Source organism: Salminus brasiliensis, chromosome 3 (genome assembly GCF_030463535.1).
Source record: "Salminus brasiliensis chromosome 3, fSalBra1.hap2, whole genome shotgun sequence".
Classification (NCBI taxonomy): domain Eukaryota; kingdom Metazoa; phylum Chordata; class Actinopteri; order Characiformes; family Bryconidae; genus Salminus; species Salminus brasiliensis.
In genome coordinates this window covers 12,151,579-12,176,875 of record NC_132880.1, presented here as the reverse complement: position 1 = coordinate 12,176,875, position 25,297 = coordinate 12,151,579, and the positions used below count along the sequence as shown (strand labels likewise).

Sequence of the window (25,297 nt, the reverse complement as noted above, 5' to 3'; positions counted from 1 at the left end):
TTATTTGAGTTATTTACTGTATTTCCAACTCCAGGCCATTCTGCCATTCTCAGGCTACTGACCTCTTTCATCAACCAGGCATTTCCATATACAGGCCTGCAGCTCAGTGGCTGTTTTATTACACCATTGTCATTTCAACTCCAGAACTTGTGCATACAAAATCTGAACAGCAGTTAAAGCAATACTCAAAACAACAAATCACACAATCTGGTGGTGCTTCTAAATATTATCTGAAGCTACTGGACTGTATCTACAGGATTTTGTGTTTTTTGATTAGCTGATTAGATAATTGCATAAATGAGTAGGTGCACATTCAAAGCACATACAACAAACTCTACTAGCTCTACTAAGTACTAGTATTAAAGGGTTTAAATACATTTGTAGCTGTGATTTCTTTTTTCCACCCTGCTGACAAATAATTCTGACTGGGACTCACCCGTCCATATAGCGTGTGCAGAAGGGAGTGACCTGTTCGGTCAGCCACACAGCAGCACCTATGAGCCTGGCCTCCTTTCCCATACTTCAAACTCTGGCCTCCGAAAGCACGCTGGTAGATTTTTCCATCTTCTGTACGACTGAAGGGCATACCGAAGTTCTCTAGCTAAAATGGTAAATAAATGAAAAACATATTAGGCCAGTTACTGAGATTTCAGTTTGCACAGTAAGGCACAGGTAAGGCACAAAGCGTACCTCAAAGTCAACCAAAGCTTGGTTTCAGAAGTAGTCTTAGAAGATTCAGGGGTGGTTGTGACAGACGCCTGACTTGAATCCCACAGAAAATCTTTGGTGGGATTAGAAGGCGGCATTTGTAGCACACAAAAGCATGCAAAAGAATGTTAGTGAACTAGAAGCCACTGCAGATGAGGAATTGGCCAAGATTGTTCAGGAATGCTGCCAGAAGCTAGCTATGCATAATCAATCAATCAAGTCAAATGTACAATTAATCGTGATCTTGATTTGAGGTCATATTGCCCTGCACTAGTGGGACTCCAGGAATAGTAGAGTTGGTTGTAAACTGGTTGTTGTTTGAATCGATATACCACCCCAAGCCAAACGCCTTTCTTAAAGGAAGAATCATTACCATTACATCATTAACATTACATCAATTAAAAGGTTCTGAATATTGGTTTCTTTTCATTTGCGATTAACTGCCCAGCCTTAGGTCCTAAATTAGCTGGTGGAAATAATATGGAAGGACAGTTACATAAAGCTGTTTTATATATTTATTTTCATCATCAACTGGTCAACATTTTTATATTTGAGTCTAAAGAAGGGGTTAATGCCCCAGGTTTCGAAGTTGGCCAAGATTGCACCCCCCCCCCACCCCCAACTTTTATTTAGAGGTACCCACTCCCTGCTGAACATCAATGGTTCTGCTGCAGATATTGTCAGGAGACCCAAGTTCCTATGTGTTCACATCTCCCATCTCACAGTCTCCATAACCAAAAGCCTAGCAGAACCTCTACATATTGTGGAGATTCAATCAATGACATTTACTACATGCATCATCTGCAAGTCCACCAGCATTGTGGGACAACCCTATCCCTCACACAGACGTTTTACAGTCTGGCAAAAAATTACAGATGGCAGACTGAACTGAGCAAACTGACCCCCCCACACTCACATTTTTAAGCACCCCCTTAAGTCCTTAACATCAGTCCCTGCCAGAAAATAACAGTTTTTAAAAATAAAAAAAAATCTATGAAGGATAATTAGCCATCTGAGCAATGTTTCCAGCACCCACAAATGTGTCTCCCTTTGTGCATAAGAGCTTTAACCTTGGGGGTACAAAAACCTAACCAAACATTTCCAACTAAATTCTCTCAACAGTCTTGAGCGTGATACAGCAGATATCCCAATCTTCATCTAGGATTGAGGCGTTACTTTCTTTTTCCCTACTCTTCTTTTTGCTTGGATGCTCTTATATATTTGAAATTAATCTCCTGGTATATATTTGTTTATAAACATTTATGAATATACTGTTATTATTATTATTATTATATTATTATAATAATCCTTTACTTGTAAATATCTATAAAAACCTCTAATCCAATTGAAACTACAGTACAGGCCAAAAGTTTGGACACACCTTCTCATTCAATGCGTTTTCTGTATTTCCATGACTATTTACATTGTAGATTCTCACTGAAGGCATCAAAACTATGAATGAACACATGTGGAGTTATGTTTCCTTAAAAAAAAGGTGAAATAACTGAAAACATGTTTTATATTCTAGTGTCTTCAAAATAGCCACCCTTTGCTCCGATTACTGCTTTGCACACTCTTGGCATTATCTCAATGAGCTTCAAGAGGTAGTTACCTGAAATGGTTTTCAGGTGTGCCTTATCAGGGTTAATTAGTGGAATTTCTTGCTTTATCAATGGGGTTGGGACCATCAGTTGTGTTGTGCAGAAGTCAGGTTACTACACAGCAGACAGCCCTATTGGACAACTGTTAAAATTCATATTATGGCAAGAACCAATCAGCTAACTTAAGAAAAACGAGTGGCCATCATTACTTTAAGAAATGAAGGTCAGTAAGTCTGGAAAATTGCAAAAACTTTAAATGTGTCCCCAAGTGGAGTCACAAAAACCATCAAGTGTTACAGCGAAACTGGCACACACGAGGACCGACCCAGGAAAGGAACACCAAGAGTCACCTCTGCTTCTCAGGACAAGTTCATCTGAGTCACCAGCCTCAGAAATCGCAAGTTAACAGCAGCTCAGATCACAGACCAGTTGAATGACACACAGAGTTCTAGCAGCAGACCCATCTCTAGAACAACTGTTAAGAGGAGACTGCGCAAATCAGGCCTTCATGGTCAAATAGCTGCTAGGAAACCACTGCTAAGGAGAGGCAACAAGCAGAAGAGATTTGTTTGGGCCAAAAAACACAAGGAATGGACATTAGACCAGTGGAAATCTGTGCTTTGGTCTGAGGAGTCCAAATTTAAGATCTTTGGTTCCAACCGCTGTGTCTTTGTGAGACGCAGAAAAGGTGAGCGGATAGATTCCACATGCCTGGTTCCCACTGTGAAGCATGGAGGAGGAGCTATGATGGTGTGGAGGTGTTTTGCTGGTGACACTGTTGGGGATTTATTCAAAATTAAAGGCACACTGAACCAGCATGGCTACCACAGAATCCTGCAGAGACATGCCATCCCATCTGGTTTGCGTTTAGTTGGACCATCATTTATTTTTCAACAGGACAACAACCTCCAAAACTGTCCAAACTTTTGGCCTGTACTGTACCTAGTCAGCTGATTATAATGATTGAAATTCTCCCCCTGTAACCATTGTATAGTAGGCTGTTATCCCCTTTACAATCTACTGTTTAAATCTCACATCCAATTTTGCTGGTTCATGTAGAATGTAGCTCAAACCCAATCCATCTCGCAATTCTCACCTGTTCTGTTAACTGTAACTTCTTAACCACTTTAACTCTTAACCATTTTGCTAGGGCCAGATTAGTCCATCAATTCTGATTATTGCCAATTGTATCGTCTAAATCTACTATTTTCAAGTAATGACTGTAAGGGAGCAGATGTTTTATTTCATAGGTTTTCCATCAAGCTTCGTACTCTGGGCAACAACAAGCTAATGCTTCAAGTTGTGCTGCTGTATAGTAATCCAGTAAACATGGGTGGCCTCTCACCCTTTTTCTTTGGGGAGCTGCAACATCTTAACCTAATCATTGGTCTTCTTCCACTCCAAACATATCTTTATGTCTATTTATCCCATTCCCTAAACTGACTTTGTGGAATATTAATTGGTAGTGATTGAAAAAAAAGATATAGCAGACATGGGACATTAGGTTATTTTACAGTTTCTATTCTATATCTTGGATAACTAGTCAAGCACTTTTGTAAGTCTGCATAAGAGTGTCTGCTAAATGCCTTAAATGTATTCAAATATACATATCTAGAGGCAATATTGACCACCTACTGATGTCTGATTTTATTATTTTATGTATGGCTCTTTTATATCTTTTGGAAAATGTTGAATTTAATATTTAATTAAGGTAGTATCCCATACATATACACTGGAATTATTCACCTCATCAGAATATAAACACATTTTATAAAAATGTTCCCTACTTATTGCGATCCCATTCAATTTAAGATTTCCCCCTCACAGCCTGAGCTAAAGGTTCTATGAAGATGGAGAACAAACCCAAATTTAAGAGGCACCCTCTGCCATGTTCCTCTCTTTAATTTGATTGTTTTGTTAGGTGGCCATTCACATTTATTCTGGCTGTTGGAGAGCTATATAAGGATCTAATATATTGTATATTATTCTCATTAAAACATCTAGTGAGTGTTAAATACAGATTTTTCATCTGACATGAATCTATGCTGATCAGGACAGAACTAATTTTCTTTTTGTATATGACTAATTACATGTAATGTTCTACGTATATTGTCTTGTGCCTGTTAGATATCTATATGTCTATATATAATAATTCGGGAATAATATATTCTAATCTTTTTTGCCAAAACGAACGCAGTTTTTACATCTACATTTAATACAGAGATACAGTGAACATTCCATCTCATCTTTCCATTCTTTTGGAATTATAGAAATAACGGCCTCATCCCATTTTGTGGACCCTCCAAGTGGGTAATTAAAACATCTAAGCAACATCAGTATTAGCTTACTTAAATAATTCATACCATTCAGAGGGGAAAACATAACTTCTAAGGGCTTTATTTGATTTAAGATTCAAGATGGCTTTTTCTAATTACTCCTTGGTTATTTCTGCACTCAGTATTTTGTTTTGAACTAGTTCTATGGATGGAAGATCTCATGATTCTAGAAATGAGGTTATACTACCTGTTTCTCCCGTGTCAGGCTGATCATATAATTTTGAATAACAACTTAAAAGCTTATTTTGGGTGTTCCAATTTACCACTAAGAATGTGTCTGGATTTCTAATTTCACATATCGTGTTTTTGTTTCTGCAATCTCGCACAGTGTCTGTTTGGCAAATCTAGCTGGTTTCTCTCCTCCTCATACACGCTATTAAAGAAGAGCTGCAGCGGTTTGACCAAAAGACGTAATAAACAAAGCTTTTGATCAACAACCATCATAGACAAAAGGGAACACTTTCCATTGAGTTCATCATTGTCGGAACTAGGATTGTGTTCTACTGATTGTACTACTGGTTGTTCAGTCCAGCTCTGCGGAATCCTAGGTATTTACAAAAAGTCCAAGTCTGTAAGTAAAAATACTTTTCTGTTTTAAAATGATGGTTTTAGGTTGTTTAAAAGAATATAGAAATGTTTAAGGGTAGAGTTAATATTTCATTTAATCATTGCAGAAATTTGGTATAGGACTCCTGCTAAGATTCTAAAGTAAGTGAATCTTACATCCCGACATGCTATGTTAAAAGAGTAGTATTAGAATTACAGTGGCTTGCACCCTTACAACCACAAACCAAAATGTATCTATAGGACCAGACCAACACAAAGTAGCACATAATGGTCAAGTGGAACGAAAATTATACTTCTTTTTTTATCTGAGGAGTATGACATACAAAAGCCCCCTTTAGTCTGATACCCCTAAATAAGTTCCAGTGTAATCAATTGCCTTCAGATGTCCAGTTGGGTGTAATTTAGTCTTAGTATAAATACACCTGTTCTGAGAGCCTCGGTGGATTGGCCAGCATCATGAAGACTAAGGAACTCACCAGACAAGTCAGAGATAAAGTTGTGGAGAAGTTTAAAGCAGGGTTAGGTATTAAAAACAAATCCCAAGCTTTGAGCATCTATAGGAGCACTGTTTAATCCATCATCCAAAAATGGAACAAGTATTCTACAACTGCAAACCTACCAAGACATGGCCATCCACCCAAACTGACAGATCGAGCAAGGAGAGCACTGGTCAGAAAAGCAGCCAAGAGGCCCATGGTCACTCTGGAGGAGCTGCAGAAATCCACAGCTCAGGTAGAAGAATCTGTCCACAGGACAACTACAAGTCGTGCACTCCACAAATCTGGCCTTTATGGAAGAGTGGCGAGAAGAAAACCATTGTTGAAAGAAAGACATATATAGTGCTGTGTGCAGTTTGCCACAAGCAATGTAAGGGGCACAGCAAACATGTGGAGGAAGGTGCTGTGGTCACATAACACCAAAGTTGAACTCTGGCCTACATGCAAAGCACTATGTGAGGCAGAAAAGAACACTGCTCATCTCCCTGAACACACCATCCACACTATGAAACAAGGCGGTGGCAGGATCATGCTGTGGGGACGCTTTTTTCAGCAGGGACAGGGAAGCTGGTCAGAGTTGATGGAAAGATGGATGGAGCTAAATACAGGGCATTCCTGCAAGTAAACCTGTCGGAGGTTACAAAAGACTTGAGACCGGGAAGGAGATTTGCCTTCCAGCAAGGCGATTTGCCTTCCAGCAAGGCAACTGCCCTAAACATACAGCCAGAGCTACAGTGAAATAGCTTAGATAAAAAAATATTCATATGTTAGAATGGCCCAGTCAAAGTCCTGACCTAAATCCTATTGAGCATCTGTGGCAGGACATAAAAACTATTGTTCACAGGAGCTCTCCATCCAAACTGGCTGAGCTTGAGCTATTTTGCAGAATGGAAAGAAATCTCAGTCTCTAAATGTGCAAAGCTGGTACAGACAGGCCCCAAAAGACTTGCAGTTGTAATTGCAGCAACTGTGTTGGTCGATCACTTAATCTCAATTTAATAAATTAAGGTTTGTGGTTGTACGGTGACAAAATGTAAAAAAATCATGGGTTTGAGAGAATAGGAAGACTAAGCTAAGTTTTAAAAATAAACTCGAAGTATTGTGGTTTTGGCCCGACGCAGTGTGGCAGTACTTAACTTGTTGAGAGTCCGACATACTGTGATTCTTTAGCCTAAATCTGTACAGTGAACTCCAAGCAAGTCTGAGTTACTGTGGCAGTGAGGTAAACATGTAAACAAGTCATCTAAGCCTACCTAAGCAGTGTGGCTGTGTCCAAAGTACAGAGACAGTTTGCCTTATGGTATTTTAATGGAATTAGATAGCATTCAGTCAATAAAAGCTTAAAGTTTTTCGTCTAGACTATTACCTCAAGTAACATCTTACAATGAAGAAACTTGTCCTTGCATACATTGCAGTGGTGGCTCAGTGGGGCAGTGGTGGCTCAGCGGTTAGAGCGCCGGGATATCGATAACAGGGTTGTGGGTTCGATTCCCGGGCTCGGCAAGCTGCCACCACCAACAGCCGCTCCCCGGGCGCTGGAGTTGGCTGCCCACCGCTCTGGGTGTGTGTGTGTACTCACTGCCCCCAACACGCGTGTGTATGTGAGTGTGTGTTCACTACCAGATGGGTTAAATGCGGAGGACACATTTCGCTGTGCAATGTACACTGTACAGTGACAAATCCGTGCACCTTTACCTTTACCTTCTGCTAAGCAAGGTAATCTATTTGACAGGATTGAGAATAAAGTGAACGAGCCCTATGAGTGGATTAGAAAATGTATTAGAAAATGGGCAAGAATAATGTGAAGAAAATTGCTAATGCGCTTCATGCCACCTTTGCCTCACCCAAACTAACTAGGAAAAGGTTAAGAAGAGTCAAAGCAGACAGCGATGCACTCGAATCAGAGAACACTGTGCTTCACGCGTAAATTAGTGAAAATGTCGTGTCTATAAAAAAAAAATATATATATATATATATGAAAGCAGGTGAACCAATTCTGAAGAAAGAAGTAGTATAGCTAAAAAGAGAAATCACAGCATGTGATGTGGACAATCACAGACTTGCATCATCTGTTGAGTTTTAAAATGATTTACAGCAAGCTAGAGCTGCATGACAGTTTATGCTGAAAAAAAAACATAGATCCCATCAGTTGAAAGAGTAGATAATGGGAGAAACACAAATTTAAGAACACCTTTCCATAAGATCTCAAAACAAATGCATTGTCAGAGTATGGGTGAAAAAAAACACACATGTTGGGAGAAAGCTTCTCTATCACAGGACAGCCATGATCACTACCCTGATCATACAGTGAGGTTTTCTATGGCACCACTGCATTCTTCCACAGCAGTCCACCCAGGTGAGGAAGAAGACACTGCAACTACTATTGTCCAGACCCCAAATCTGCAGCAAGGATTATACATGGAGTAATAGGTATATCAACAATTCTAATTTGTCCTGCTGTTTTAGCTTTATTATCCTAGTGTAGAATCTTTCAGTTGTACACACAGGTTGAGCTCAACATAAGTTTAGTGGTCTTTTTTAGTGTTTTGTTTTTTTTGTAGTTTATTACTAGTTTATTACTTACTGTCTGTTATTTCTTTTCAACACAAAAAGTTGGGGGAGGGGGGTTTCCATCTCCAAAAAACATGGTGTCCATCTCCAAAAAACAAGTAAGAAGAGCCGCAGCTCTTGCTGTTTAACCAAAAGATGTAATCAACATAAAGGGCCTTTGATCAACAACCATCACAACACAAAAGCCATCACAAGACAAAAGGGAACTGGTCTAGACATGAACGTGACAACTTTCCATTGAGTTCATCATTCTCTGAACTAGGTATATAAATGTGTTCTTCTACTACTGGTAGTTCAGTCCAGCTCTGCAGAATCCAAGGGATATTCATGTATCTTGATACTGCTTTAGTGATTAGTTCCCCTTTTACCAGTATATATATATATCCCATCTTTGTCCTTGGGATATATACTCACCCTATTCGGTAAAACTGAAATTGCCACTGCCCTTTTACATCCTGATTAATGGCAAGGGGAAAAAAAGTGTTACAGTAGCCCATTTTCTTACATTTTTCATGTTTATCTTATAAGGTGTTTCTTGCCAAAATATAACTTACATTTTACTAATTAACTTACTCATTTTTATTGCACTATGCAAGCCATTAATGTTTAGTAAAACTGTCTGATTTCTGTTACTCCATAAGCTCTTCCACTTAAACATTTGAACATTGGACCCATGTACATTCATTCAACAACCATGTAAACTTTGTACAATGAACATTCAAACAGGACAGACTGTAAAAACATGAAAATAGGAGTGCTATCACTATTGAGGTTTACTAAAAGCATTTTTTTTTTAAAGGAAAACTTTGGAAACTCTTTTGGAAACTCTTTTGGCATACCGGGCATACCGGTACCCCCGGTATGCCCGGTGTGCCAAAAATCCGGACATTTTTCCTTCTTGAACGGCTTTTAGTGTCTATTAACTTGGCTTGGAGAGACTATTGTTTCTCTAGAGCTTCAAGGAGTGCCTCTCTCATGTCCGTGTTTCCCTCTTCCAACTCTGCAACAATTTCTGTATGGATGGCGAGCATACTTTCCTGAACTGTAGGCAGTGTTGGAATTAGCATTAGCATCCAACACAGGCTCTTGTGCTTTGTTTTCCATACAGTCCCCTGAAAACTAGCTGAAAACCAAAGCCAAATGTGCCTACTATGTCTTAAAGCAGTTTACAGTGTCAAAAGCCAAAACTTAAAGCCAGCAGTCTAACAATCCAGATCAAGAAAGAATGCATGGCTATATTGTGAATTTAACATGTTCTTTCTCACCTCAACCACTGCAGCAGGGGCCTGTTCAGTCATGTAGTGGATGGCATCTTGGTCTCCCAGCCAATCAGATCCTTTGACCGTGTCATAAAAATGCCACCGCCAGTCATCTTCCTCCATGTTGCCAAGAGCAGCATTGATTCCGCCCTAAGAGTAAAATTAAACAAGGCAAAGTAATCAAGTAAGCAAGTTATTGCAAGAAAAGCAAGAAAATTATTAGATTAACTGTGCAACAAACAGTATACCCAACCCACACCAAAGGGACACTGGGTTTACAGCATGGCCCAGGGACAGTCAGGACAAGTTAACATATGAGAACTATGGATTAGCTTGGCTGGACCAGCTCTTGTTTAAAAAGATTCAGAAGAGGAAAGACTGAGAAGGTCAGACATGTTGTACTGCAGATTTCAGCTGCAAAGGCTTTGGCAGTTGGAGTAGTTTTAGAATAAAATATGTATATGTTTATACACTAACATATATTTATGTGGAAATATCCATTTACCCAGAAATGACAGGAGTGCCATATCATTTAATAACCTGGGCTAATATGCAGACATCTGTGTCAAATAAATACCATAATGACTGCATAAAACTGCATTGTTTTGACAAGCATGTATCCAAAGGTAAAGACTGTATGCTGTAAAACAAAGAAAAAGAAAAAAAAAAAAAAAAACAAGTTACTACAGCTGTGTGGGAAAACATTTGCATATATATGAAGTTATACAGTGTGTGGCTGGGGTGGGAGGCATTCCTGTTGTGTATAGTCCATTGCTGTGGTGCTGTGCAGTAGACCTGATGAAATGTGTCCAGGGTAGAGGAGAAAAGAAGAAACCATTCTTCTTCAAAAGACCATCTGGGATATTCACTTGTGTTAATTAGGGGGACTTCTGGTCTAGAGGATGTAGTAAGTAGTCCTTCCACAAGGATTATCAAGGCCACCTCAACAACTCTAAATGAAGCTCTAAACTGAACTTGCTGACTTACCGGCTGGGTGGTCTCCAGACCAGTGTGGCCATTTGCTGCACTACGAGGTTGAGGATTATTTTTATTTGTAAGATACATCACTTGCAATTTGTGCTACTGACCATTCTGTATGGTACATGATCACACCATCTTCGTGTACTTTTCAGTTTAGTTATGTAAGGCACGCCAAATAGCGGGGGGAGTGCGGGGAGACCCACTCCCAGTAAACAGAGCATAAATGTTTAACCATAAAGGGCTAAAAGCAGACATAGCACTTCTCCAGGAAACACATTTGTGCAACACTGACCATCTCAGATTAAAGAAAGCAAGGGAACGACCATAATTAATTATAAACGTATCCAGTTCTCATCTGTTCTGGCAGACCCTCAAGGTTGTTAAAGTATGGTATCAGGACATCTTTTTAACATACCAGTAATTTTAGTTAAGGTCTACTTTCCTAACTGGGACAATGTTGAATTTGTAAATAAACATATTTCCACACTGCTGAGTGTAGGTTAACACCACCTAAGCTTGGGCAGCAACCTTAACTGTGTAAAGGATCCTATACTAGACCGCTTTAATCCTAAATCAAAGGTCCTTACCAAGACGGCCGCAGAGTTGTCAGCATTTACAGACCAAACAGGAGGTTGACCCTTGGTGCCTTAACCCTATTCTGCTGATAGATGAAACATCTTGCAAATCCATATCAACCTCAATTGAGTTCTCCCCATCTGAAAATCAGTCAGATAAGGCTTCTCCATCTCTGTTGTGGGAAACCCTCAAATTCATTCTTAGGGGTGAAAAAAACATATACTGCACACCTAAACAAAGGAGGAAGAATAAAACTTTTTCAATATTTTCAATATTCAATAACCCACACACCGGAACTCCATAAAGAACGCTTTGGCCATGGCTAATTTACCATCCAAGACAACAAATTACACATCTAATCCCATGGTTATAGGTACCCTTAAAATATGGACTCAATTTAGGCAGCACTTTAAAATTAGACAGACTCTGATAAAATAGAGATCTCTGTGGATGTGTGGAGTAGTGCTTTCCAGAGGGTTAATGATAGCACCTCTTGTGCGCGACTGAGTCTCTTATATACACCTAAAAGGCCCTCAAATACAAAGACAACCCCACCTACCACTTGTGTGGGACATGGATGACATTTTGACCTTTAGTCCCATCCATGCAGTGTTCAATTTTTTTTACTGTCTAGTGTGACCTACTGTAATGAACACTGATTATCAATCATATTCAGATGTGTAGCACAGCAGGGATGCTTTAGTTTCAGTAATCTACCGATTGAGTGACTAAATGAATACCAATTGCTGAAAGCACTTGGCACAACTAACACAGTTATTCAGGCACACAGCATGCACGGTCTATAGGTATGTGCCAATACTGATGAACTTCATGCTAAATCAAAAAGTTTGGGAATCTCAGCCTTAAGTTGCAAGCAAGACAGCAACATGCCATGCCAATAGAAAGTTGACTGCAAAGGAAAAATATGGTGTACAAGCAACAGGGACGACTGCAGCCTTGCAACGATTGTTAAAAGTCGATTCACCTCCCTGAAAGAGGCTACAACTGCCACAATCATTAACATCAAGCCACTTCTGACCCAGAGACAACATCAGGCGTGTCTCATCTGAGCTAAGAAAAAAAAAACAAAAAAAAAAAACAACAACATGCCTTTGGACCACTGACCAATAGTCTAGTTCTCTTTTTAAATAGAAGTAAATGTTGCATTTCATTTGGAACCCAAGGGGTCTGAAATCCAGTGTAAAATGTCCATAGTCTGTGATTGTTTGGGGTGCCATGTGATCTGTGTTGGCCCACTGTGTTTTATTAAGTTCAAAGGCAACACAGTCATCTAGGTGTCGGTCAGGACATCAAAGCCAAGGAGATGTAGAATGACGTTTCTGATATTGTTGTATTGATGGAATTTGTTTAACACTAATTAAAAGTGAAGCAAGGACTAGTGATTAGAGAGATGTAAAGGATGAATCGATTCTGGAAAACAAAAACACATGCATCAGTAAGGCACAAATGTCTACATTTGTGGTGCTATTGTAAATAAGCTTACGTGCTAGGGCTGCACCTAACGATTTTTTTTAAATCGATTAATCTAACAATTATTTTATTTTTTTGATTAGTCAATTAATTTAGTGAACTAGGGGCAGTGACCCAGAGCGGTGGGCAGCCAACTCCAGCGCCCGGAGAGCAGAGAGGCCAACAGTGATTCTTAATAGAATCGCATGTGTTAGGAATTAAAATAATTTCTCCAAAATAAGTAGTGGTGGCTCAGTGGTTAGAGCGCCGGGTTATCGATAACAGGGTTGTGGGTTCGATTCCCGGGCTTGGCAAGCTGCCACTGTTGGGCCTTTGAGCAAGGCCCTTTACCCTCTCTGCTCCCCGGGCGCTGTAGTTGGCTGCCCACCGCTCTGGGTGTGTGTGTGTATACTCACTGCCCCTAGCTGTGTGTATGTGGTCCGCTGGGAACAGTGCTGGTTGTAGAGTCTGACGGCAGCAGGAAGGAAGGACCTGCGATACCGCTCCTTCACACACTTGGGGAGAGGCAGCCTTTGACTAAAGTCCAGAGTCTCATGTCTGGGGTGGGAGCTGTTCTCTAGCATGGCTCTAGCATGGCTCTAGCTTGGCTGCCATCCTCCTGTCTCCCACCACTTGCACTGGGTATAAGAAGCTTCCCAGGACAGAGCCGGCCCTCTTTATGAGTTTGTCTGCTGTTGAGGTGCTACTGCCCCAGCAGACCACTCCATAAAAGATCGCAAAAGTGCAATGTGCTTACATGGGTGACAGCATTAAAATTAAAAGACAATACAATAAATACGACTCATTACCGAGTGGAGGTACTGCCAGTTGACTTCATTCAAGTTCTGGCCAAGGTATTAATGGGAAAGTGTTTTTTTCCAAATTAGGGCTGACTAAATGGTGTGGAATGTAGAAGAACTCTCCCCTAGGGGTGGGCTCTGGGGTGATTTCCTGGACGGCCCCAGAATGAACCTTGTAAACTTGACAATTCAACAGAAACCTCAACTTGCCACATCTTCTGTATGTGCTTAAGTAGCTTATTTATCTGTGCAGTGAAGTAACTAGCCGCGCCATGTATTCGGACCTTGGAGAGTCCACCTAAACCTAGCGTGGACCGCAGCAGGCCAAGCCCAACTGGCTCAATTGGAGTAATGAGATGTGGCTGGTCAAATTCAATATTCAGTAGCAAGGGCGTGGCATCTTTTAAAAGGATGAATAGGAAGGCCACAGAGGTGCCTGCATTTCCTCTGGATGTGATCCAGTCAACAGGAGGGAGGTACTAGTTTGAAGAGTCAGCTGTGAAGGCACTCTCTATCAGGTAACTGCTTTGTGCTTAATAACTTAAGCTTAATTATGACCCTATAATAATATAACACCGTGTATGGCTGCCCATTTTCAAACTGCCACATATGCAGCACTGCCGGGCAGCTGACGCACTCAAATCACCAGATCCACAGCTCCACCGCACCAACCAACAGAAGCCTGTGCTGGCCAACATTGCTTTAAGAGTCATCTACCCACCCTAGAGTTTTTTATGGTTAGAAAGGTTTTTCACCATGCCATGGGTCTCCTTCTTGCCCAGTTTATCCTCTGACAGTTGAGTCACAAACACAGACCTTAGCTGAGACAAGAGGGAGTCTTTCGATGTTGTTCTTTGTCACTTTTTGATTTCTTTGTGGCTTGCGAATATGGACTACGGTTCTACATTTCCCATGATGGGAGAAGTCATTCCTCCCATCACAAGTTAATACACCATTTACACCACATTCAGATCCTATTCTGCTCTTGCCGTTTTACTCTATTGAAGATGTTATTCTGAACCTGGCAGTCAGTTTTTACCTGAAAACTGATTAAAATGTGTTGCCAAGGTAACTACAGAGATACAGACAGAGCAGGGGAAAAAAGGATCCGAAAAGGAAAAACAATTCTTAGATGCACTGTCGATTTTCTAAATGTTAATTGAAAACATAATGCTGAATGAACACAAGAGACAGAAAGTTCTAAAGTGCAGCGTCAAGACAATCTAACGTACAGACAACAGAGACCAGCTGGATGAGCAAGAAATCCAACCATTAAAAGTTAGAAGATATTGGAAGAAAATTCATTTACATTTTTAAAAGTCTATTACTGCACATTTTTCTGCAGCTGGTCACATATTTGACAAATATGAACAATCAGCAAATATGCAAATGAATAATAAGATCGAATCTCTTTTGCTAGAAAAATGTTTTCCTGTGTCTAGGAACATTATTGTTATTATTGTTGTTTTAGCACATTACATTAATGTTCAATCTTTTAAAATTCAATTTTTATCAAGCAAATGTCCAAAAATCTATAAAACAGCATGTTGTTCAAAAGAGATTATCAAGTACCCCTGTTATGTTATGAGTGATGTTTATTTATTTCTTTATCTTTTAACACCAAAATAATTAATTAAATAAATTCTAAATTATTTGACAACACACGTACAACTAAACAAACAAACAAAAAAACAGAAATAAGCTAAATGAAGATGCTTTGCTTATACCTGTGCAGCCACTGTATGAGAGCGAGTTGGGAAGAGTTTGGTGACGCACGCAGTACTGAAGCCAGCCTCTGACAGCCCAAATGCAGCACGTAGCCCAGCACCTCCTGCTCCCACCACCACAGCATCAAACTCATGATCTACCACTGGATAATGTGTGGACATCTGTTAAAAGAAAGCAACCCAAATAACAAATCCTAAACCATTTTATATAGCTTAAATCAGTTAAGACCTCACAAATGCTGCCATCGACTAGATGCTTCAAGACATTTAATTTGAATGACCATTAATCTTTTTGCAAGAAATGTAATGGTGCTAACCATATCTGCAACATCTGTAACATGCATAAGTCAAACTTACTGTTAGAAGTGCCTCAAAGAGAGATGGCACATGACACTAGATGCAGAGTCTCACAATGAGGTAAATGGGTGGCATCTCTGTGACACAATGCTAAAGCTGAAAAGCGAGGCACCTGCTGCTGGTTCCATTTCAATATATGCAAAAGCTTTTTCCACTCTCATGATCTTTTAATCTTCCATGACCAAGCCTGTGTACCTTGGAGTTTTGACATTTAGAAATTGCAGACCCCACTACCCTGCTAATAAAGTTACAAAATTTCCGTCAGATCTTCCTGAACTTTTCACTACAAGTCTATACATTTAATTGGTGTTGTATCTGTACATACAAAAGTAAAATACAGCATCTCACAAGGTTCCATTGTGGACCCTTTACTATCCACATTCTATATGCTACCAATAAGTAGTTAGTAGTAGTAAGCTACCATGTCATACACTTCAGATAAACGACTGGATGTTACATTACCTCCTCCTGCTGCACTGACAAAACAGAGGTCCTTGTGCTTGCTAGAAATAGACTGTCTGACTGAATGTTTAATCTTGATAGCCTCTGATAGATTATGATCAGTCCTTTGATTGACATAGCAGTATCTCGAAAATAAAGAAAGGCTATTCCAGTAATACTGTCTAAATAAGAAATGCAGTTTCCAGATTATGCCATGATTTAAAAAAAAAACTAAAAGAGACATCACTCCTTACTGTCTTGTCTACACACTGTTTTAGCATGTATCCAGTGTTTACATTACCATTTTTGTCCTTATTGTCCTAGGATTTGACAGTAGTACAACAAAAAAAATGACTTACAGTATCTGAAATCTTAGCTCCTCCCCTTTTTCCATGAATGGAGAAATGAAGTTTGCGTATGCTTTCCGGGTAAACCACTGGCACCTAAAAGGAGAGTTAAACAATGTCATTCAAACAATTTGTTAATCTGTTAAACAATCTGTAGAAACCTTTTTTTTTTAGTTGACAAACAGTAGTTCACTGGACAACTGCCTCTGCAATGCATAAACTATAAACCTTATAACTTAACTATACTTCTTATAAAAGTTTACATCACTGCAATTAATAATTTAGAATTTCCCCCCTTGTACTTTGAAAATTCTTTCTGTATTACTTCTTACTTGTTCACTAGACTTTCATTCATAAATCATGGTGTATGACTGGACAGCGCAATGAGGAATCGCACCATCCTGTGAGTAAGGGCCTTTGTGGAATGCAGCTGTAATTAAGTACCAATACATGGCCGATCTATGTCTACACTGACATACCAAAAGTAATTGGACAGGGACTACCATCATGTACAACCCTCTCCATCCTGGCAAAGTGCAGCAACTTGACATCAATTCCATATGTGGACAGTAGATGGGATGTTGAGCTCTAATGGTCATAGCTATATCATATTCACTAACTTGACATTCTTTGAATTCCAAAACTCTGCATGTCTGTCAAAGTGTTTTGCCAAGTTGGAGGTATTGGCTCCTTTGCTCTGTACAGGTTTACAGCATTGTTTGCAGGCCAGTTCATTATTTTTGAGCCTTGACTTTGGTAGGAAGGTTGCAAGCCAAGAAGCTGAAAAATGGCTGAATGACTCGAGCGTACGAAACAAATTGTTCAGGCACCCACAGCAAAGCTATTAGCACACAAATAGTAGGCAAGGATACCACCAAAAATGAGAAATTACAAGAGATGTCCATGCAATTAAGGAACAGAAAACTGCATAAAGAGATCATGGACAAAATAGCGATGAGCTCAAAGCAGAGATTAAAAGCACACGTCAGCAGAGTGATCCAGAGAAGCCAAAATCTTGGCAAGTTAAAAAAAACATTTCTATAGCCAGTGTCCTTTAGTGTCATGCGAGTTAACATGGCATCAGCAGCTGCATTACAACACTGCAAATCACAAATTGGAGCAATGTAAGGAGCTGTAAGAAGAAGCTACGAAAACAGGGACAATGTTTCAAATCTCTAGAACCCAAGCACACAGTAAGGTTATGCAAGACCAGGGGCATCTCCTGCACCATGTGTGTTTGCAGACACCACCAAGCTGTATGTGAAGGTTATGTCCAACCTATAATACCATGTACCAATGCAGATGCTGCAGTGTCCTAGGTTATACCCAGTGCAGTAAAGATGAAACCAGACAGCCAGAAAACAGTTCTGCGGCAGAAGTAAGGGCACAAGGGCCAGAAGGCCAGAAAGTTGTGCACTGTTTCTGGATGGTGGTGGCCAAAGGAACCGTATTCACAACGACTTGGTAACAACACTGATACCATTATTGAGGCAAGAGGTGCTTAGAGGACTCTAGAGCATTAGAGACGTGTTCTCTGGAATGACGAATCACGCTTCACCGTCTGGCAATCCGACGTATAAGACTGGGTTTGACGGTTGCCAGGAGAACTGTAAACTTTGTGGGGTTGTTTTCAGGAGTTGGGTTTAGCCCCTTAGTTCCAGTGAAAAGAACTCAATGCTTTGGGATGCCAAGAGATTTTGGTCAATTTCATGCTACAAACATTGCGGAAACAGTTTGAGGATGACCCCTTTCTGTTGAAACAGCACTGCGCACGAAGCAAGGTCCATAAAGACGACGAGCGAGTTCGGTGTAGAAGAACATGACTGGCCTGCACAGAGTCCTGACCTCAACCCGATAGAACACCTTATAGCGGAGACTGCGAGCCAGGCCTTCTCATCAAACATCAGTGTTTGACCTCACAAATGCACTTCTGGAAGAACAGTCAAAAATTCCCATAACAACACTCCTAAACCTTGTTGAAAGCCTTCCCAGAAGAGTTGAAGCTGTAACAGCAGCAAAAGATGGCCTGATATCATGATAAACCCTATGGATTAAGAATGGGATCTCACTTAAGTTCATATGCATGCGAAGACAGGCAAGTGAATACTTTTGGCAATATAGTGTATATTAAATCTTATACTGCTCCCTATGCTGAGAGAAGGCATAGAGAACCTAACTCTGTATTAGCTAGCATGAGATTGCTTTACTTCAACACATTTGTAAATAGTGTGAAGGTCTGTTAGTAAATGGAGTTCCCTTAAAATACAATGTTTTATTCTTTTTTTGTGGTGTGCTGTATAATGATATAATCAATTTCTGCATAAGGTAAACACATCACCTTGCGGCTTACTGATGTCAGATTTTACAGATTACTGTAGAATATCTGCATGTACATACCATTCACATTTCATGATGATTACATCATGGGAAGCCTCCCAAATGCCTCTAACAAACTAACTGGCGTTAGGAGGCAATATTGATTGGATAGTCAGCTTGGATAGTCAGACAGTTGGACAACTGGGGACAGCTAAGGCTGGGTTCATGAGAATCATGAATCTGTTTTCAGTAAATCTTGTTATACACTTAATTTGCCCATGGGGGTTGAATAATTTCAATTGCAACTGTATAAACAAAGATGTAACAATGTTTGTTTTTATTTTGCTCTTTGGTGAGTTTTAAATATATTTAAAATACATAATTTTAAAAAATAACTTTACAACAGTTTTTATTTAGCAAAAATTAAGCTCATTTTGGTTACATTTGATTGGGTTCCATAAATTAATAAAAACGTTTTAGAAAAAAATGCTTTATGAATCTTGTAATACCACGATGAAAGACAAGTAGATCGCAGGTGATCTTTTGAGGAACGCAATGTTATGTGGCTCGGAATGTAGCTATAAGCTATAAAGAGCGAAGACCGCACGTTCTTCATTAGCCAGCTACCTCAGAAAAAACTCCAACAGAAATATTTAGATCATACAACTTAACAGTACAACTTAAACAATATCAGCAACGGTGCAACGATCAACAGAATCCACACGATTTCCAATAAGAAACTGTAGAAAAAATATTTAATTAATAAATTAAACAATTAATCATCATCATTTTTAATCATTTATTACTGTTATCATTACCAGCATCCAATAAGTGTAATTATTTTCTTTTATTCATTTATTTTTTCAAAGAAACAGGCCACGCTTAAATACTTTCTTTGCCTGACCTTCAAATAGGGTTTGCAGACACAAAACGGATGACCAGCTACAAACAAAATACGAATATGACAAAAGTATGTGAACAACCGAAGGAAGAAAAAAACATTATTTAAATATGACAAAGTATTTTAACTTTCATAACAGGGTATTATTGGGAACAAGTCCGCACGGTTAACGCTACGTTACCTAACCTCACTATACGTATGAACTTAGCTACGCAGGCTGCTCGCTAACTCAATTTGAAGGGTATAGAAAAACAGCATATGCAAAACAGCATGACATATTGTATAATAAAACAGCTGTATAAGGGCATTATTAAATGACGCTTAAATAATTACTTACTGCCTTATGAGAAAAAACCCGTGTCCCGAGGACACGGTAAACAGCTAACATCGCAGCCATGTTGTTAATGACGCAACAAAACGTCTTGGCGGTGGTTTGTCCGACTCATTCTCTTTTTCTGGTGCATTTATGGACGGATTGCGAACCAACTGAAGGGCATATCGCCACCCGCTGTACTGGAGTGTGACAAGCGCCGACTAAGATCAAATTGGCGAATGATAATCATTAGAAAAAACATACTGAACTGAACGTAAACATTAAAACTCCAGAAATGAATATCCTAAAATTCAATGCAATATGTTGCAGAAATCAATGTCCCCCAATACACTGAAATAAAGAAATGGCAGTGTGAAAAAATAAAAACATTTTACAACTCTGTTTAAAACATTAAACATATATATATATATATATATATATATATATATATATATATATATATATATATATATATAAATATATATATATATAGAGAGAGAGAGAGAGAGAGAGAGAAAGGTGTAATATCTTTTAAATTTTAAATCTTGAATTAAGGTCATCTTTTTTTACATGGTTCATATGGTTCCAAGCTTCTTTTTTTTCTTAGTCACGCTGTGAACTACCCAACAGCTATTTGTTACCAGTTACCACGGTCCAATGTTGCCCCTGGTAAATTCACTCCCAGTCTGGAGTTCACATTATTCACAAAATTCACACTACTAGTCTGGATCTGAAGACACTACATCATAATCTCTTCACTGCCACAGCCATCTTCATTGATCTCTGAAAAGCCTTTGATATAGCGCATTCCTTTCTTTTAAAGAGCCTACAAAACATTGGCTCATTATTATTACAATATTTAGTCACTGCTTAACTAGATTCTTGTAGTATGTTTTCACACTTATTTATGCATTACCTACGTTTTTGCTCGTTGACATAATTTACTATTTTTTTATGGTTTGCTTAAACTGAAACTAGAATGCTTAAACTAGAATGGTTAGGTCTGACAAGGAGGGGTGAACACTCGCAGGGATGGCCTGACGTTAAACAACTTAAACAGAGTCCGTAAAGCTAGACATGAACGTGAGTATCAAAACAAAAGTCCTCAGGAGAGCCTGCGGGCCACGGCTCGGGACCGCCCCCGGGCGGGCGAAGCGATGCGGACCTGACAACTTTATTTTTGTTTTATGTCTTGTTGTACAATACCAATGTCTTTTCATTTTCAACCTATATTACCTGTTTCAATACGTTATTTTGTTGCCCTTAATATATCCTGAATTTAAATGAAGGTTAAAATGAATTAATTAAAAAATAAATAGCTATATATTGCTGGATTATTTTTGCTCAATTAATTATTACCAAAATAAACAGACCACCTATGATTTTCACCAAGGACTTAAATGATATGTATAAATTTGTCATGAGGTCAGACAATGTCGCTGGGTCAGACAATGAGGGTGAACACTCGCAGGGGATGGACCAAAGCGAGAGAGTTTATTAACTCAAAACAGGCAGAACTCAAGAAAAAGCAGCAATGATTAACAGGATTAACATTAAACCAAAAGACAAACATGACAACGAAAACTGGGCAAACAAAAGAGCATACCGGTGGCTGGAGAGAGACGAGGGCTAGGCTAGCGTGCCAGGGATGAGCCAGAACGATAACGCTAATCGCCCCCAGGGTGGTTACAAAATTTAGACTCTACGTTAAATAAAGCTAACTTTGGTTTAAAGGTAAATTCAGTCTTACTTCAGAATACAGTCCTGTCAGTAATGAGGGTGACAGCACACATACGCTTCTGTCATCTATTTCGTATGCTCACTATTCGTCCTGGCAATGCCATGTCCATTTACTAGTCCTATTTTCACAAGTATTTGCTAGCTTTTAATCATATTCATAATCATAATCTTTTTTCTCTCAGGTTTATTTGCTTTGTCTCCCCACTCCCATGGTGGATCCTCCAGTTCTTAGAGGCTGATACGCACAGCATCTATACATTTGCTTCCTTTATTATAATATATTCGTATTGTAACATATAATTGTTACTCTTTTTACTCTTGGAAACATATAATTGCATGTAATAAATGTCAACACAAACACACAGGCACAGGGTGTGTCTTCTTACTGATTGCTGCCTGTGCTGATGCATTTTGATTAAAAGTTATTTAACTTCACTCCTCTAAATGTATAATAAATGTTATAGTAATCATTAATAAAAAATGTCAGCATTTCTTGTGTTAAATTACACATTGTATCATTAAAGTTTTTGGGCCTAATTTGTTTGCAGTTTGTTGTGTATTCTTGACTAAAGAACTGCAAATAGCCATTAGATTAAAATCATGTTCTTTTCTTCCTTTAAGTCAGCTTGAGAGATTTAGTGGAGGACTTTCCATTGTAAACTATGTCACCATTATCCCGTATGTAAAACAGAGCGGTCAGTGCATTTTTTATTCTTTCTTTTACATTTTTATTCATGAATCATTTCAAGTCTGTGGTGCAGGTGCACACTCATTTTAATATAAAATACGACCAATTAATGTAAATCACAATTTTCAGAAATTTTGTGAGAAATGGCTGATTGTGTATTAAATGGCTGATTGTGGCTGATTGTGTCTGTGTATACCTGGCACAGCTACTCTTACTCTTCTTACAGTGGGGAAAAAAAGTATTTAGTCAGTCACCAATTGTGCAAGTTCTCCCACTTAAAAAATGAGAGAGGCCTGTAATTGACATCAGAGGTAGACCTCAACTATGAGAGACAAAATGAGGAAAAAAATCTGAAAATCACATTGTCTGATTTTTAAAGAATTTATTTGCAAATAATGGTGGAAAATAAGTATTTGGTCAATAACAAAAGTTTATCTCAATACTTTGTTATATATCCTTTGTTGGCAATGGCAGAGGTCAAACGTTTTCTTTAAGTCTTCACAAAGTTGGCACACACCGTTGCTGGTATGTTGGCCCATTCCTCCATGCAGATCTCCTCTAGAGCAGTGATGTTTTGGGGCTGTTGCCGGGCAACACGGACTTTCAACTCCCTCCCACTCCAGGACCTTGAAATGCTTCTTACGAAGCCACTCCTTTGTTGCCCTGGCAGTGTGCTTGGGATCACTGTCATGCTGAAAGACCTAGCCACATTTCATCTTCAATGCCCTTGCTGATGGAAGGAGATTTGCACTCAAAATCTCACAAAACATGGCCCCATTCTTTCTTTCATGTACACGGACCAGTTGTCCTAGTCCCTTTGCAGAGAAACAGCCCCAAAGCATGATGTTGCCACCCCCATGCTTCACAGTTGGTATGTATGGTGTTCTTTGGATGCAACTCAGCATTCACTCTCCTCCAAACACAACGAGTTGTGTTTGTACCAAACAGTTCTACTTTGGTTTCATCTGACCATAAGACATTCTCACAATACTCTTCTGGAAAATCCAAATGCTCTCTAGCAAACTTCAGACACGCCCGGATATGTACTGGCTTAAGCAGGGGAACACGTCTGGCACTGCAAGATCTGAGTCCCTGGCGGCGTAGTGTGTTACTGACGGTAGCCTTTGTAACATTGGTCCCAGCTTTCTGCAGGTCATTCACTAGGTCCCCCTGTGTGGTTCTGGGATTTTTGCTCACCGTTCTTGTGATCATTTTGACCCCACGGGCTGAGATCTTGCGTAGAGCCCCTGATGTGTGTGTGTGTGTGTGTGTGTGTGTGTGTCTCACACCGACTTGAAGATTGTTACTCTTGGAAACATATAATTGCATGTAATAAATGTCAACACAAACACACAGGCACAGGTTGTGTCTTCTTACTGATTGCTGCCTGTGCTGATGCATTTTGATTAAAAGTTATTTAACTTCACTCCTCTAAATGTATAATAAATGTTATGGTAATCATTAATAAAAATGTCAGCATTTCCACAACGTTTTGCATTATTAGTATTCTGATCTTTGTGTTAAATTACGCATTGTATCATTGAAGTTTTTGGACCTAATTTGTTTGCAGTTTGTTGTTGTGTATTCCTGAAATAACTGCAAATAGCATTACATTAAAACCATGTTCTTTTCTTCCTGCAAATCAGCTTGAGAGATTTAGTGGAGGACTTCCCATTGTAAACTACATGTCAGCCAGAACTGTTACGTGTATGCTAAATTCTACCGGGTGAAAGTCATACCAACATGTAGAATTCATAATGAAGAGACAATCACACTAATTATTAAAAGAAGAACAAACATTATGTAAAATGTAATGATTGCAAGAAGGAACTTTTTATGACTGTTCTATTGACTTAAGCTGGAAGAATGATTTTTTGTTGCGGACTTGTTTCTAATGCTACTCACTGTCAGAAATAGTACATTTGATGAATAGTTCCCCAGTTAGCACTGTTGCACTTCCCATGTTCAGTTAGATGCATCATGTGTCTTTCTTTCGCTTAATAGAATTGATTTAGCAGACATTCAGATGAGATCAGATCTTAAAATCTAATGCAGCACCCACTTTGCCATCTCTTCCTGTGTAAAGTGCATCATTGGATTTCAAGTTGATCTAAATTAGTGCTATATCATTTTATTGTATTGCAGATGTAATAACACATTTTTTTTCTAAAATGGGTTAATTACTTTCATATATCTTGGAAGTGTTGTTTTGGTGCATCTTTCATCATCATAAAAATGTCATTATAATTTTTAAGGAACGTTTGACCAAATGGACAAATTTGTGTTAGAAGTGAAGGTATTATTTTGGTGAATCTTTCAATGTGTAAATGACTTTTGCACATGGTAACATGGCTTATTCGTTTGCATTAGCACAAAAGTGAATAGAGCAATACTGCAATGTGAAATCTCCCTTTGTATAATAAAAATAACTTCTGTATAAATTAAAATGTGTTTTGAACAAGTGACATTCACTGAAATCATGTATACCTGAAAATCTGAAAATGCATTTCTGCACAACCCAAGTTGCAAAGAGCATTCTGAGTATGAAATCTTGTCTAAAAGTGCTCTGAACAAGGAAACGGCAGTAATTTAAAATGGTCAAGTTCTGACCAAACAGCTTTTTAGTTATTTAAATATAAAGTGTTTCTTTCTCTATGAAAATGCACTTCTACACACAGCAAACTGACTCAAAAGCTGTACATTCGCTTTACACTGCCTGGAGAAGAACTACTTACTAGCTTTTAGAAATGGCTTTTCAAATGAAAATATGTTTTTAACAAGGGAATTGTATCGATACCATGTATTAGTTGAAATCTGAGAAAGACTCAGAGTTAACAGTGAAAGTTTAGGTCCGTCGCTTCTTTCTCTAGAAAATGCATTCCTGCACACGTCAAACTGGCCTAAACACTGTACATTAGCTTTAAACTGTCCTGAGCTAAAAGACTCACTTGCTTTTAGAAATGACAGTTTAACTTTGAAAAAGTGTTTTAAACAGAGGAACTGCCCTAAAACGAAATGTTTAAATAAAACCTGAAAAAGTGTATGAAATTTCGTCGACCGGCTGTATGAAATTGGTCATGTGACCACACATTTTTGAAGAG

At 39.0% G+C, this 25,297-nt stretch overlaps 1 protein-coding gene across 1 annotated transcript in view; it reads right to left on the bottom strand.

Annotated features, from left to right (window-relative positions):
- The window catches only part of sdha (succinate dehydrogenase complex, subunit A, flavoprotein (Fp)), a 33,627-nt gene extending 13,742 nt beyond the window's left edge, over positions 1 to 19,885 (bottom strand). Inside the window, exons 1-5 of the mRNA XM_072675482.1 lie at positions 19,793 to 19,885; positions 16,251 to 16,334; positions 15,094 to 15,255; positions 9,546 to 9,689; positions 437 to 601 (exon numbers count right to left, since the gene is read on the bottom strand). Of these exons, the coding sequence (XP_072531583.1) occupies positions 437 to 601; positions 9,546 to 9,689; positions 15,094 to 15,255; positions 16,251 to 16,334; positions 19,793 to 19,852 (615 nt within the window). The 5' untranslated portion in view covers positions 19,853 to 19,885. The remainder of the gene's footprint in view (positions 1 to 436; positions 602 to 9,545; positions 9,690 to 15,093; positions 15,256 to 16,250; positions 16,335 to 19,792) is intronic.
- Positions 19,886 to 25,297: the final 5,412 nt, after the last annotated feature.